General features: G+C 39.2%; 1 protein-coding gene across 1 annotated transcript in view; it reads right to left on the bottom strand.

Moving 5' to 3' along the window:
• LOC126354756 (chromatin-remodeling complex ATPase chain Iswi) overlaps nucleotides 1–15,402 on the bottom strand; it is a 124,210-nt gene that overhangs the window by 56,346 nt on the left and 52,462 nt on the right. The window contains exons 7-11 of the mRNA XM_050004638.1: nucleotides 11,080–11,148; nucleotides 10,878–10,987; nucleotides 10,558–10,723; nucleotides 4,883–5,023; nucleotides 961–1,155 (exon numbers count right to left, since the gene is read on the bottom strand). Of these exons, the coding sequence (XP_049860595.1) occupies nucleotides 961–1,155; nucleotides 4,883–5,023; nucleotides 10,558–10,723; nucleotides 10,878–10,987; nucleotides 11,080–11,148 (681 nt within the window). The remainder of the gene's footprint in view (nucleotides 1–960; nucleotides 1,156–4,882; nucleotides 5,024–10,557; nucleotides 10,724–10,877; nucleotides 10,988–11,079; nucleotides 11,149–15,402) is intronic.

Here is a 15,402-nt window from a genome sequence, read left to right as displayed (position 1 = left end):
AGAAAAAGAAGGAACACTTTTGCTATGTGACGTAGGGGTACACCACTTCTCCGCTAGGTGTCCTTTAAGGGTTTGATGCTCAACTTCCCTGATGTCAATGTTGATAGCTGTTTTGATTGCCTCATATGCAAAGCGTTGGCATTCCAATCTGATGTGCAACACAATTACATCTTATTGTTTTAATCACTGCTAACAGTGGCCACATCCCTGGATAAACAATTACATTCGAGGAGAACCAATATGCAACGGCAAGCAGCAAGAAGCCTGTATGCAGAATAATTTCCAGCAGGAGGTTAACAAATCGTGTCACATTTCAAAGACTTGATGGCTGTCGTAATGAAACAGGATCCCTTAGAACAGACCAACGGGATACTGGTAGACTTGCGTCACAGAGAACTGTGGACAACATCACCAGCACCAGCACATGATCCATAGTCAAGGAACTACATTTCTCCAATGCCAGTGCATAGAACATTCTGTATGAAACTAGTATGCATCCACTTAAGTCTCAGCAGGTACCAGACCTATCAGCCGATGACTTCCCCCAGTGCATGGAATCTTACCAATGGAATCTACACCAAATCGTAAACATCCCTTTCACCCAAAACAAGATACTTTAGTCCATGAAGTAGTACCGGAAATGTTGGAGGATGTCCCTCTAGCAATCAGGCAAGAAATTTGTACCTACTTTTGCTTTTTCTTTTGTTTGCTTTTTAATCCTTTAAAGGTAAATACTGAGATGTCAAACCAAGTAATTGCAATGACGTAATAAAATTCAAATTACAATTACACTCAATCAAAAGAGTCAAAATCTTTTACAGAAATTGATTAATTTGCTCCAGCTGGTTTACAAAATAAACAAATGACTGTTAAAGAAATGACATAATTATTCTATACTAACATTTGAAGAGATGGGGCCATCAAATATTCAATAAAAGAACTTTCTATGATTTCACTTACCATGGCCTGGAGATCCATCTGAGGGTTCCAGTCTGAGTCATAAATGATTACCACATCTGCTGTTGCTAAGTTAATACCCAGACCACCAGCTCGCGTGGACAACATAAAGATGAATTTCTCACTGCCAGGGGCATTGTACTCATTTATCTGCCTCTGACGATCTTCGTGTGGGGTCTGTCCATCAAGCCTGCAATACTACAAATAGTTTCAAGAATTATTGGTAACAAATAATTAAGATGGTAATATCAGTCTTACCACATAACAAAATGCAAAAGGTCACTAATAATAATAATAATAATAATAATAATAATTGCTACTAGGGAATGGTACTCAATTTTATATTGAGTCAGTATACAAGTGACAAACTGACTTCGCAAGATCTGTCTCACATAAAATGAGTGTCATGGCATTAATTTTTATGTCTTATAACAGAAGGAAAAACTGGATGTGATTTAGTGTCAAAGTGATGAACTTTAGGCAACAGTTTTCTTTCCCATGGCTATTTGAACTTCCTATTAAATAACCATTCGTAACTTGATTACTAAAGATGTAAAAGGACAGGTGGATTCCTTCTACTCTCCTTACAACATATGTTTTCTTGTCAGGATTCACACACATACCACAAGTAAAATTCCATCAAGACATTAAAATTTCTGACACCAAAATTAGAAGAATTTCTGTACATGAGTAATACAGTTTTTCAAAATATCAACGCCTTGAGCCGTTGAATGTGATCAGTCTTCTCTTTCCCAAGCTGGGACTGCTGTTTTATTCAACAAATCCAGAAAAAATAAAAATGAGTTTAAGATGAACTGGAGCACACACGTTCAGGTGGGGAAGGGTAAGAAGAGGAAAGAAGAAAGGGTTTAACATACTGTCAACAATGAAGTCATTAGACAACATGGAGTACAAGTTCTGATTACGAACAGGTGGGGAAGGAAATCAGCCATGTCCTTTCAAAGGAACCATCTCCGCATTTGCCTGGAATGACTTAGGGAAATCACAGGAAACCTAAATCTGGATTGGGAACTGAACTGTCGTCCTCCTGAATGCAAGGACAGAGCACTAACAATTGTGCCACATCGCTTGGTTTGTGTGTGTATTTTGTATTCCCACCAACCTTAACTGTCAAATAATTTGCAGTACGAATGAAGTAGCCATGGCTGTATGCTGTTTCAACGCATTGATACATAATTTGTAGCAATAGTCATCATTATTGAATGTGCCACAACATAGGAAAATTTTTGTTCAGTTTCCCTTAAACATTTGTTAACTCTGTGAGTTAAATTTGATTTTGAAGACATTCCATATGAACACAAGGCACAAGACTTGTGCTCTACTTGCACCACCACCACCACCACCACCACCACCACCTCCTTTGAAACAGTTCAAGTTAAAGGGTGCACAAAGTTCAAACAACTGTGTAAACATTCTAAAAATCAGATATTCAGTCTTTTTCTCGATGAAAGTTACAGAACAGATGGTACCTATGAGGGGTGTTCAATACATCATGCAACACATTTTTTTCTCTGACAGCAGGTTAGTTTTATTCAGGATTCCGATGCACCATATTATTCCTCATTCTTTTGTCTACAAAACTCTTATTTTTCAAGATAAGCTCTGATCAATGCGGTGGCCTTACGCCACCCTACTGGAATGGAGTGTATGCCCACATGGTACCGCTGGAGCCAGTGCCTTGGTGCATCAATAATTTACCCATCTTCTACATACCACTGCCTGCAGAGGGCATTCTTCATTCGGCCAAATAGTTGGAGTCGGAAGGTGTGAGATCCACGTTGTAAGGTGGTTGAGGAATAACAGTCCAATGAATTTTGTGAGCTCCTTTCGGCTTCACAGACTTGCACAACGCCTTGGGTTGTCATGGAGAAGGAGAAGTTTATTTGCATTTTTGTGACAACGAACATGCTGAAGTCATTTCTTAAATTTCCTGCGGGTAGCACTACTTCGGAGATGAATGTTGCTCCATGAGGGAAGACATCAAACAGAACAATTCTTTCAGAGTCCCATAAGTCCACCAATATGAAGTTACTGGCTGAGGTTGAGGCTTTGAACTTTTTCTTAAGAGAAGAGGTGGTGTTATGCCACTCCATGGACTGCCATTTTGTTTCCGGTTTGAAGTGATGAACCTATGTTTCATCACTGTGACAATAAAAATTTGTCACAATCAGCCCCGTAGCGCGTAAGCAATTCTGCACAGGTGGTCCTTCATTGCTTGTTATGGTCTTCTGTTAGATCTCGAGGAACCCAATGAGCACACACCTTCAAGTACCCCAACTGGTGGACGAGTGTTTTTACACTGCCAACAGACGTCCAGTCAAGCAGCGAGTTGTTTGATTGTGATCCATCTATAATCCTGGATGTGAGTGCCTGCATGTTCCAATATTGCAAAGGTCACAGCTGTGTGCAGCCAGTTGGCACGTAGGAGATCGGACACGTACGCGTGACCTTTTTGTGATGATGATGGATGCCTTGCTGAATGACTCATCATACTTTTGTTCACTGCCAGGTCTCCATAGACATTCTACAAGCGCCTATGAATATTTGTGATGCTCTGGTTTTCTGCTTGAAACCCACCTGCATTACAGACACCATCATCTATCAGAACTTCATGAAACCATAAGGGCTGATGTGGGAATATTCATGATGGCCCACGAGAAATTGAGAAATTTTTCAACCAAAATTGGCCGAGAAGAAAAGAAAAAGAAATTCCTTGCATTACTTACTGAATGCCCTCTGTATATCCCTATAAAAGAAACAATATCAGATCAATGCTAATGCAGGCATGGAAAGTATGGTGATTTTCTGCCTTTTTTCCATAGAAAGATAGGAAAGTGAAGAGAATGTTTGACGAGTTTATTGCTAATTACCTCACACATCAAGAACCAAACAGTATCAAGTTATAAGGTTATTGTTAAACTTTCTGGAGTTGTCGCATTATTTAAATATTCAGGAGTATTCTACAGTACTCCTTCAGTATTTATTAAGCAAACACGCCAGCAGAAATCTAATAAGGCACACATTGCTAGATGGATATAACCAGTATGAAAGTGTAAGAAGGATGACTGGAGAATTTAAGAGAGAAACTATGGAAGAAATGAGACACTATTCTTGTAAAAACAAAACAAAAAAAATCTGGAATTTGGTATCTGAGGAAAACTGTTGGACAGTTTTCTGCCAGCACACTTATCTTATACAGAGAGCAAGGGCATAAGACAACAAAGATTAGGGTATGGACAGAGGCATGAAGTCAGTCAGTGTTCTATTGATAAATATGTGAATGGAATGACAGAAAACTTGTTGATATGAAGTACACTCTGTGATGTGGTGTAAAGTGGCTTGCAGTGGATGTCCTGATATAAAACAAAATAGTGTAAGGAAGAAGTGCTGCACATAAGTAAACAGCGCACTGGTTCAATTCAAAGTTGCATGATTTACAAGGACAACAAGTCAGTAACATTACAACTCAAAATGCACAAAAGTGAAAAAAATTCCAACAGCAGTGAATTCCATGCATCACGTGAAACAATTTGACCACACTGCAGCAAAATCCCCATGCATTCTATCTCTCAAACAAACTTAGAACAAAAAGAAGATAAGTTATAACAAACTGAGAGAGCTTATGTGTACTATGTACACCCTCTGGTTGTATCTACTTTGCCCAGTTGTTCAATACTTTTATTCCTCAGAAAGCAACATGCAATTATGGCTTCAACAGAAACCAAAGAAAGTATTTGTGATTGCTGCCTTTTACCACACTCTTAACTATCTCTAAAGCTTATATTTTTTTTTATTTTGCTCTTTAGATTTCTTTTATTATTGTGAATTTACAGTAGCAATATGAATATGTTTCAAGTGCCACAAAATCTTAATCATAATTATTACCTGAAGAAACTTCACTCACCATGTATCCTCTCCAAAGGCAATAATCTTCAAGGATGTCCAGCATTCGAGTCATCTGGCTGAAGATTAGAACTCTTGACTCCTGCTGCTGCAGCTTCGGCAACAGCTTGTCAAGAATCACCATCTTGCCGCAGTTATACACCTGCATCAGTTTGTTTTACATGACTCACTGTGAACTTCTTCTATATTTCCACTAATATTAAAATAGTCACTGTGTTGGATACATTGTATAATTTATTATTGGTTCATAAAGTAGAAAGAAACTTCCACATGGGAAAAATATATTAAAAACAAAGATTCCAAGACTTACCAAGCGGGAAAGCGCCAGTAGACAGGCACAATAAATAAAACACACAAACACACACACAGAATTTCTAGCTTTCGCAACCGACAGTTGCTTCTTCAGCGAAAGCTAGAAATTCTGTGTGTGTGTTTTATTTATTGTGCCTGTCTACCAGCACTTTCCCGCTTGTTAAGTCTTGGAATCTTTGTTTTTAATATATTATTATTGGTTCAGGATGATTCAAATACAATTATTACTGCAGCGAGACATTACGGAAAGCAAAGGCTGACTCTGCAGTCTATAGATGAGGAGGAACGAGACCTCACTTCCACTTCAGATTTTTCTACGATGAAAAAGTCTACTACAGCATTGAGTCAGTTTTGTAAATTACAAGGAGATCCAAAAATAGGCACAACAAAATCAAGCAGAAGTAACCAAAGTGGCATCAAATTGAAAGGCTGGGAGCTACATGACAGTTATTTATTTGTAGCGGACATAACGTGCACTGCCTTCTCTTGTGTGACCGGGAACACCAGTTTTTCCTACAGGTTCTTTCACCTCTGGCAATGGCTGATTAATAATAGGTGTGGCTGTGAAATGGGTGATTCTGAAACCTCCAACAATGATACAAATTTATTCAGTGATATAAAAGGTATACAACACAAATTTATAATGCCACCAATTTAAAATGACATTAAGTGGGTAGCCACCACTTTCCTTCACACACACAAGTCAGGTTTTATATGGAAGTTAGACGTCACAGCTTGCAGAATTGATACTGGAATTTGATTATTTTTTTCGCAAATTCGATCTTTCAGTTCCTAGGTAGTGTGTGGTTGGTCACACTAGAAGATCTAGATCAAGGTATGGCATGTGGCCCCGTCTTGTTGAAAGAATGTGTTTGCAGTTACAGGAAGACCTGCAACCTGTCACACTGGTAAATGGTTCAACATGTGAACATAACATTCTCTATTCACAGTACCAGCATTGTCGCAACAGTCTTAAAAAATAATTAAATAAAAAAATAAGTTCAAGGATGGCCTATTATTCCAAATGATGATATGCTGCACCACACTATCACTTACTGGCTGTGAAATGGTGTTTCATAAAGCATTTCAGGATTTTCACATGACCAGTATCTAAAGCTTTGCTTGTTAACAAAGCCTGACAAATAAAAGTTGGCCCCGTTGCACATTATCAGGTTGTTACACAGGACTGGACTCACGAGTTCCAGCAAATCCATATTCTCTATTGGAGGACGACCTCTTATGTCTTCCTTGCATGATGTTTGTTCAATACAATGTCCATTCAGAAAATGTCGAGTCCTGACCACTCAAAGTCTGTAAATGTTATTCAACTGACAAACACACAAAATGTTTGCACTAAGTACGCCTGCCACTGCAGCTCTGGCATCTCAGTGGCAGTGGTGTAATCATTCATGGGATCACCCTCATGCCACGGTGGCAGCTATAGGAAACGCAGCGGTGTGACTGGCGGCATGCGTATTTGAAAGTGTGGCCGACTGGATAGCGACCAATACCAGAAACTGTTTTCAGTTTTTACTATCTGAATTTTGTACGGGTGGTGTTGCAGTTCCTTGTTCAACATTGCAATCCAATGTGTCGACTTCCAGCACACGCTTGTCTGATCAGAACACACAGGACTTTGGCTGAAGGCTTCTTCCAATCTTGCAATATTCTTCTGTGTGCACAAGCATTTTGCAATTGCACCCCTCTTTTACACTGTATCACCCATTTACTTGAAGTTCTGTACTCACACTTTGACAGCAACTGCCGAAAGGACTGGGGCACGACAGGCAATATTGTAATGACCATGAAATACGTGCTGCACGGCAATGTAGCTGTCATTGTTTTTGTAAAATGCCTTCATGTCAGCAGCACATTGTTCGCCTAGCGTAACATGCTACTTCAGGGTTGCTGAGGTAATGACAACAGGACCAGCCCTTGTAAAATAGTGTGGCATTCAAATCAACTTTCAAGTTGAGAATAGCTATGTTTAAAATATTTGACTGCAACACTGAAACATGAAAAATTAATCAAAACTTCATGTGCTGTTTACCAACCTCACTCACAAGCAAGAAAGTTAAAACTATTAACACTGCATTTGACTTAAAATACACTTTTACAATACTGATGCATTAATACAAAAAAAGACTAACACAACAGGTCATGAAAATGTGGTTGGGTTATTACTTCTTCTTTGTAAATACAGAACCCCCTAACTAAAAACATGCAGAAAGTTAAAACTTAATGTAAAACTTTCATCCCCTTGGCAGATAAAATAAGATGGGAGACCAATTGATAATTGACTGTTGCCCTCTTGCTGTAACAAAATAAAGATTCAGTAGATGCCCCAGAAAACAAATACCTGGTTCAATCTAAATTGATTAAAATTAAAATTTTAAAAACACAATTGAAATTCTGACTGTATGAAAGTATATCAACAGCAAGAAAATCAATATTTTCATTATGTGAAAAGCAAATATAATGTTAATGACAACTATGACACTAAAGTGCAGATACAACATATGGTTTTCTGAAATCCTTTAACCGAAGAAGGTGCAGTAAATATTCTAAAATTCAAATTGAGAACGACTTCATACACGAGTAACTTGAAAGTAGAGACCCTCGGTGTTACAAAGCAGCTTTTCACTTAATAAATGCAAGTCTTCTGCTCCAGATAGTATACCAATTACATTCCTTTCAGAGTCTGCTAAAGAAATAGCTGATTTTTTTGCAATCGTATACAACCGCTCGCTCGATGAAAGATTCTTACCTCAAGACACGAGAGTTTCACAGGTCATACCAATACTCAAGAAAGGAAATAGGAGTAAACTGCTGAATTACAGACCCATATCACCGACATAAATTTGCAATAATATCTTGGAACATATACTGTGTTTGAACATTATTAAATACCCCAAGAAAAACCATCCATTGACATATAGCCAGCAGAATTCAGAAAATATTGTTCTTGTGAAATACAACTGGCTTTTTATTCACATGAAGTAATGAATGCCATTGACAGGGGATCTCAAGTTTATTCCACATTCCTAGATTTCCAGAACACTTTCGACACAGTTCCTTATAAGCAGCATCTACTACATTTGCATGCCTATTGCGACAGCAAGCACTACCTAGTATGTTCCAAAATGCTGTGCATAAGAACAGGATTCTTCTGGAGCTCATACCTTCTTCTGGGGATCATAAGTTGGGTTCTATTGGTGATGGAAAGGTAGGGTCAAGTGTTTTGGCTAGCCCTTAGGCTATGGACCGTTTGTATAACAAACAGAAGGATTGTCTCAGTGTCACTATCGTAGAGCATAGGGTCAAAGTATAAAGATTACGCACTTCCTCCTGCTTAGGCAAATGGCAATTCCCCCCCCCCCCCCCTTTCCATCTGACGTAGTCTACAGTGAGGCTTATGGAGGCACCATTAGTTCATGGGTGGTTCTTTAGAAAATGCCGCAAGAATTTTTTTTTTTGCCTTTTTTTGGTACCAAAACTAGGCCATGTATTCCAAGATGGCTAAGCATTTTTAAGATATAGTTCCAACATCCTGATCTCAAAACAAAACTGAAAATTTTCTCAATATCTTTATCAGTTTTTGAGATAGGTTGAAAGTTAACCTACTTCTACATTTAAAATCCAGTATAAGGCAAAATGTAAGTTCAAATGTGTGTGAATTCCTAAGGGACCAAACTGCTGAGGTCATCGGTGCCTAGACTTACACACTACTTAAACTATCTTACACTAAGGACAACACACATACCCATGCCCGAGGGAGGACTCGAATGTCCGGCGGGAGGGACCACGCAGTTCGCGACATGGGGCCTCTAACCGCATGGCAAAATGTAAGTGGTAGATAACCACAGCAAAACACGCACTTCACAAAAATCACGAACTAAACAAAGCAAATTGTGTAATATTCTCAGGAATGCCTGTCATGGTTATGACATACAGCACATTTGGCAAAAAAAAATTACCAGCCTGCATTTGCTATGGCAATTTCTGCCACAGCAACCAACATCCACACAAGGAAAGTACTTTGAATTTGTGGCGTGAAACAACAGTATTTTTTTTTTTTTTTTGGGGGGGGGGGGGGGGGGGGGCACGACGACGACGACGACGACAACAGGAAACATGAGAAGAATGATAATCTTATGGAAAAAACTATACATAAATGTGTGTAAAGAATGGTGAAGAGTGCCTTATTAAGGGGTATGAATACATAATGTCTTCTATCCCTGCTGATATGCAAACTAACTACTTTTACAAGCAACAAATCTGATCATTTTCATTAAATAATTTCCAGTATATGTAGAGTACTAGGAACAAAGGGAAATTCACACTTGCTACTGATCTGATTGCCTACTGCTCTTTGCCTAAACTCCACCTAACATCTCGAGAAAACTGTAACACTAAATGGGTAACAGTTCATACTGCGTCACAAGCTTTTATCAAATGAAAAATAAAATGTGTGTGTTTTCCACGTCCCCTCATAATACACTGGACTGATTGCCACTAAACTTGATATACACATCCCTTACTGTCAGGCAACAACTACTGTGTGGGTAGGGAACATCTCCCTATCATAGTTCAGGAGATATGACATCGTAAACAATGAGATGCATGAAAAACTACTGCATCATGCACAAGGTTTAAATTTATTACTTCCGCACTACTAACTGTAATCACAATAAATTCTGGCAGTATCCATATAAGCCGCTAAATGCACCTACAAAAGTATGTTGTGATACCATACATAGTTCAGGAGATATGACATTGTAAACCTGAGCTTCATGAAAATGTGCCACATCGTGCATAAAGTTTTAGTACTTTATTCTATAATGCTAATACACTCCTACAGTTAATAACTTAAGGAAATAGATGACACCTGACAACTTTCAAATATGAAGTGCAAACAGATGCAGGCAAAAACAATAGCCTTCTATAAGCTATGAAGAGGAGCTGCTATAGAGATGTTCGCAGAATCACACTGCACTTTTCCAACTGCCTGGAAATGTAACTAGAAATATTATTTATAATCAAGTTCATAGTTAATAAACATTAGAGAGAATTTATATTTTGCATACTGTTTCTCAATTTGGATATTGTACTTACATATCTGCATGTCATACATACTTCTTTCTATGACTGATTCATAATATCAAAAGTGTTTTCACGAATACACAGAACTGAAATTTTTTCAATGTTACACTACAAATACAGTTCATTTTTCATTTTTGTTTGTAATAGAAAATTGGCAAAATGAATACTGGGGCAAAACCAGGTTCGTCAGCTAGTACAAATATAAAATGAGTTTAACTTGAAACAAAAAGCTTGAAATTAGGCAAGATGAGCAAACTGTACCAAATGTTCGTCTGTGGTGAAAGGTGGTCCAGGTTCTGCACCATCGAACAAATACGGGTGATTGGAACATTTGCGCAGCTGCATCAGAATGTTCTGCAGTCGCATCTTTTCTATTTTTCCCGCACCATTCACGACATCTATATCTTTCATGAGGACCTTAGTATACCTAAATTACAGAAAAACATTAGGTCATGTACAGACAAAGTAATATACATTTAAAAAACAATAAAACTAAAGCAATGCCAAAGCTATCACAAATTATTTATACTGTGTCAGTATTTGTTAGGCGCAATACTCCATTTTAGCCTGCATTTCCTTACCACTCTCGTTGCATTTTACTCAGTCCTACATAAACTTTCACTTCTTTCTTGGGTTTCAGCCTCTTTTCCACTTCACTCTTCAAGCGTCGCAGTAAGAATGGCCGCAGTACCTGTTACATTTATGTCCAAAATGAATTTCACTGATTTGGGGTATTGTTACAATGTATGTGGACCAATAGAACAAAGGTGTTATTTTACTTACAGCATGCAATCGTTCCACAAGTGCATTGTCACCTAGGAAACTATTGGTGTCAAACCAAGAGTCAAAATCCTGAAAAGCAAAAAGAAAAGTATGCCCAGAAATAATTATTAAATATTTTATTCATAGCATACAGGCATACCGTATTTACTTGAATCTAAGCCACACTTTTTTTTTCTGGTTTTTGTCATCCAAAAACCCGCCTGCAGCTTAGAATCGAGTGCAAAGTATGCGGCAGTTCTGAAAAATGTTGGTAGGTGACGCCACAACTAACTTCTGCCGTCGAATATATGTAGCGCTACACAGGCATGTTTTGCAGGCACAAAGAGAAGTACTACGAAAATCCGACTGACAAGACTGTTGAGGGTGTTTGTCAAGGTGGTCAACTCTACGTTCTGAATTTTTTCCTACCTGTGAGAAGAGATGATTGCTAATAGGAACTTTTGTGAATTGTGAATCACTTACAGTATTCTCTTCACCATAAGAATAATAAGAATATTAACATTTTGCCATGCATTCTTTCGTGTTTGCTGCTATCTCATTTAAATCTTGTCTGCCTAATAAACTACGAAACTAGAGTGAGACCACAGCAAACGCGGAAGAACATACATATCATGTCATGTTTACATTCGTATTATTCTTATGCCTAATAGTGATGCAGTCAAAAATGCAGCAAGGGCAATTGGCTAGATTTTTAAATCTAAGATACTGATTGCTGTGCAGAATGTAATGTACTAAAGAGGCGCCTGCAAAGATTCTCAAATGGAGAAAAATTTTCACTTAACTCTCGTTCAGAACATCTGTCATACGCAGTTTATTATTTGGCTCTTGTGGATCATTATGAAAGAAAGCAGCAGTGTAAGTAACAATATATAGCAGTCTCTTGCCATCGTTTCGCTAATGAGACGATCCCCCCCCCCCCCTCCCTCTCTCTCTAAGCGGCATTAGTGCGCACAAAAGCAAGACATGCCGCGATCGGCAACAGGTCGTAAACACACACTATCAGAATGCGACAAACAATGCATGACACAGTACAGTAATGCATTTTCAGCTTACAGTGACGTAGACACCTATAACAAAGAGAACGGCACTTAGATCAAAGAAAAATAAGCAATCAATTCAAACCAGAAGAAGCATGTGAAAGAGGAAGGGTACCCGTATAAATACAGACCTGCCTGACACATGACACATAGCAATGGCTGCCTGACACATAGCAATGGCTACCTGGTAAAGCTTAACTGCTAAGCTCATGACTCGAACCAAACTACTGTAGCTATATCGTCATTCATTCGACCTAAATTCTGTCTCATATTACAATGGACCAACTTTGTTTCCATTTGGAGGTGCGGCCGAAAACTTTTCTCTCCCCTTGAATTTCGAGTCTCAAATTTCAAGTGCAGCTTAGATTCGGGAAAATTTTTTTCCTTGATTTCGAGTCTCATTTTTCAGGTGCAGCTTAGATTCGAGTAAATACGGTAAACAAAATTACTCAACTTTTTTTAATCATTTCTCTGCTGCATGAGGACTACCATTAAATTACCAGTGCATGGAGATGAAAGTGACACGTCCTTTAAAAATATGATTTGAAATTTCAAATAAAATGCGATAAACAGGGTGCCAAAACTTCATAACTTTGGAATGATACAGAAATTTATTGAGATCTTACAGAATCAATAGATGTGTCATTTTATAGCAAACAACCTCAAATTTGTTTGCTGTTCACTGCGACACGATAAATCATCAGGTTGCCTGCACATTTATGATGATGTCTAACAGCTTAGGAAGATCTCTGCCCATAGTCCACAAAAATCAACGCTATGTGTGTCTTGCAAGACTGGCATTCCACAAAAGACTTTGAGGAAAATTGTATGGACATTTACAATTGAAACCATAGATTTACAATGGCACAGCACATTAGTGATGCAGATAAGGACACTTGTGGGGTTTTTTTTGCTCTTAACAAACTGAAAGTGTATGCACCTCTCTTCTTCATGGAGAAAACTGTCACTGGTATTGTGTATCTGGATATACTTGAAAACTTTTTAATTCTACAGATCATATATCGGAGGTGCTGAGTCGCAGATAGGCACTACAAAAACATTCACACAATTAAAGCTTTCGGCCGTTAAGGCCTTTGTCAACAACAACAACAACAACACACACACACACACACACACACACACACACACACACACACACACACACACACAGGACTGCAGTCTCAGACAACTGAAACCACACTGTGAGCAGCAACACCAGTGCATGATGGAAGCGGCGACTGAGTGGGGTAAGGAGGATCCTGGGGTGGGGAGGGGTAGTATGGCTGGGGTGGCGGAAAGTTAGGTGCTGCAGTTTAGACAGAGGGCACCTCTCCTGCCCTCCATCTAAACTGCAGCACTTCACTGTCCGCCATCCCCACCATACTATCCCTCCCCCTCCCCACCCTAGCCTCCTCCTTAACCCCACCCTGTCATCACTCCAATCATGCACTGGTACTGCTGCTCGCAGTGTGGTTTCAGTTGCCTGAGATTGCAGTTTTGTGTAAGTTTGTGTGTGTGTGTGTGTGTGTGTGTGTGTGTGTGTGTGTGTGTGTGTTGTTGACAAAGGCCTTTAATGGCCAAAGCTATAATAGTGCGTATCTTTTTGTTGTGCCTATCTGCGACCCAGCATCTCCGCTATATGGTGGGTGGCAACTATTGCTTCTCTAATATTGTTACAGCCCATCCTGGATTCTCCATTGTTTAATTCCACAGATAGATGAAGATGACTGAGACGGGATGGTTTATAGCAGCAAGACGGTGCACCACCTCATTTCCTCATGAAAGTTCAAGGTTTACTCGATACTCGCTTCCCAGGTTGGTGGACTGGCCATGAAGCACCAATTGCATGCCACCTTGCTTTCCAGACTGGACACCACTGGATATCTTTCTCTGAGGTTTCATTAGAGTTTGTGTATATGTTCCTCCCCAACCAAATAATGTAGCTAACACGAAAAATCAAATCTACACTGCCACTGCACAAGTTACGGCTGATTTGGTGCAATGAATGTGATAAGAAATTGATTACTGACGGGATGTTTGCCACATCACAAATGGTACTCACATCGAAACAAAATGGCACTTGACACTTTCATGTAAAACTTGTGGTTATTTGCCACACAATGACACACCTATAGATTCTGTTCTGTAAGTTATCTCCATAAATTTCTATATCATTCGAAAGCCGTATAGTTCTTTTTGACTCATCCTGTGTGTGTGTGTGTGTGTGTGTGTGTGTGTGTGTGTGTGTGTGTGTGTGTGTGTGTGAGGAGGGGGGGGGGGGAGAGAGAGGGGGGGGGGGAGAGACATGTCCAACAGAACAGACACCACACACACTGTGGCAGAGTGGCCGTGAATATCAATATTCAACTTTGCCAACAGTGGAAATATTGGGGCACTGAAATATATCAGTGATCTGAGTTGAAAATTTGTTTTGGGCTGAGATTCAAACCTGGATGCTGCGCTTCTGTAGAATGGTTGCCTTAACTGCCTCAGCCATCCAGGCACAGCTCCTAAATAACACAAATTTCCAACTCTTCACACGCCAATGCAGTGTTGCTGTCCATGTAACCCCTCAATTGCAGCGTGACCTGTACTCCCATGAAAGGAAATGAAACCTGATGTGCATTTGTAGTGAAGGACCCATATTTTACCTGGCCAGCATATATCTGTGTGTGTGTGTGTGTGTGTGTGTGTGTGTGTGTGTGTGTGTGTGTGTGTGTGTGTGTGTGCTGTCAGATTTAGATAATGTTATAAGAGAAAAACAATGGAATATAATAAAGCATATAGTACATCCTTTACATTTGATACCAGCAATTCAGGGCCTGTATGAAAACACATCATTATTGTTGCAGCCACAGAGACAGTACCAGCAAAAAAAGGAGTGAGGCAATGAGTTAATTCATCCTCGTAACACTATTAATTTAATACCTACGTCAATGACACATTTTGCAGACAGAGTTAAGGTAAGCATGGTGTACAGATGAATGATTTGCCAGTGTTAAAAGCACTTCTTTACACCAACAACATTAAACTGATTTGTAGAAAAGGAATTGACCTGTAGGTATCTGCAAATGAACTGCAATTTTCAACGCAAACACTCAAAAAACTTTTTTGACAGGTAAACACTTGACTTTAATCGAAATGGCCATTAACAATAAAAAAATAGATCTCTTTCTCTCTCTCTCACACACACACAAATGCAACTCATAACATATACACACAGGACTGGAGAGAGCGCGGTGTGTGTGTGTGTGTGTGTGTGTGTGTGTGTGTGTGTGTGTGTGTG

The sequence above is a fragment of the Schistocerca gregaria genome, chromosome 3 (assembly GCF_023897955.1).
Source record: "Schistocerca gregaria isolate iqSchGreg1 chromosome 3, iqSchGreg1.2, whole genome shotgun sequence".
Taxonomy (NCBI): domain Eukaryota; kingdom Metazoa; phylum Arthropoda; class Insecta; order Orthoptera; family Acrididae; genus Schistocerca; species Schistocerca gregaria.
Note: the sequence above shows the minus strand (reverse complement) of the source record. Positions and strands in the feature narration are given on the sequence as shown.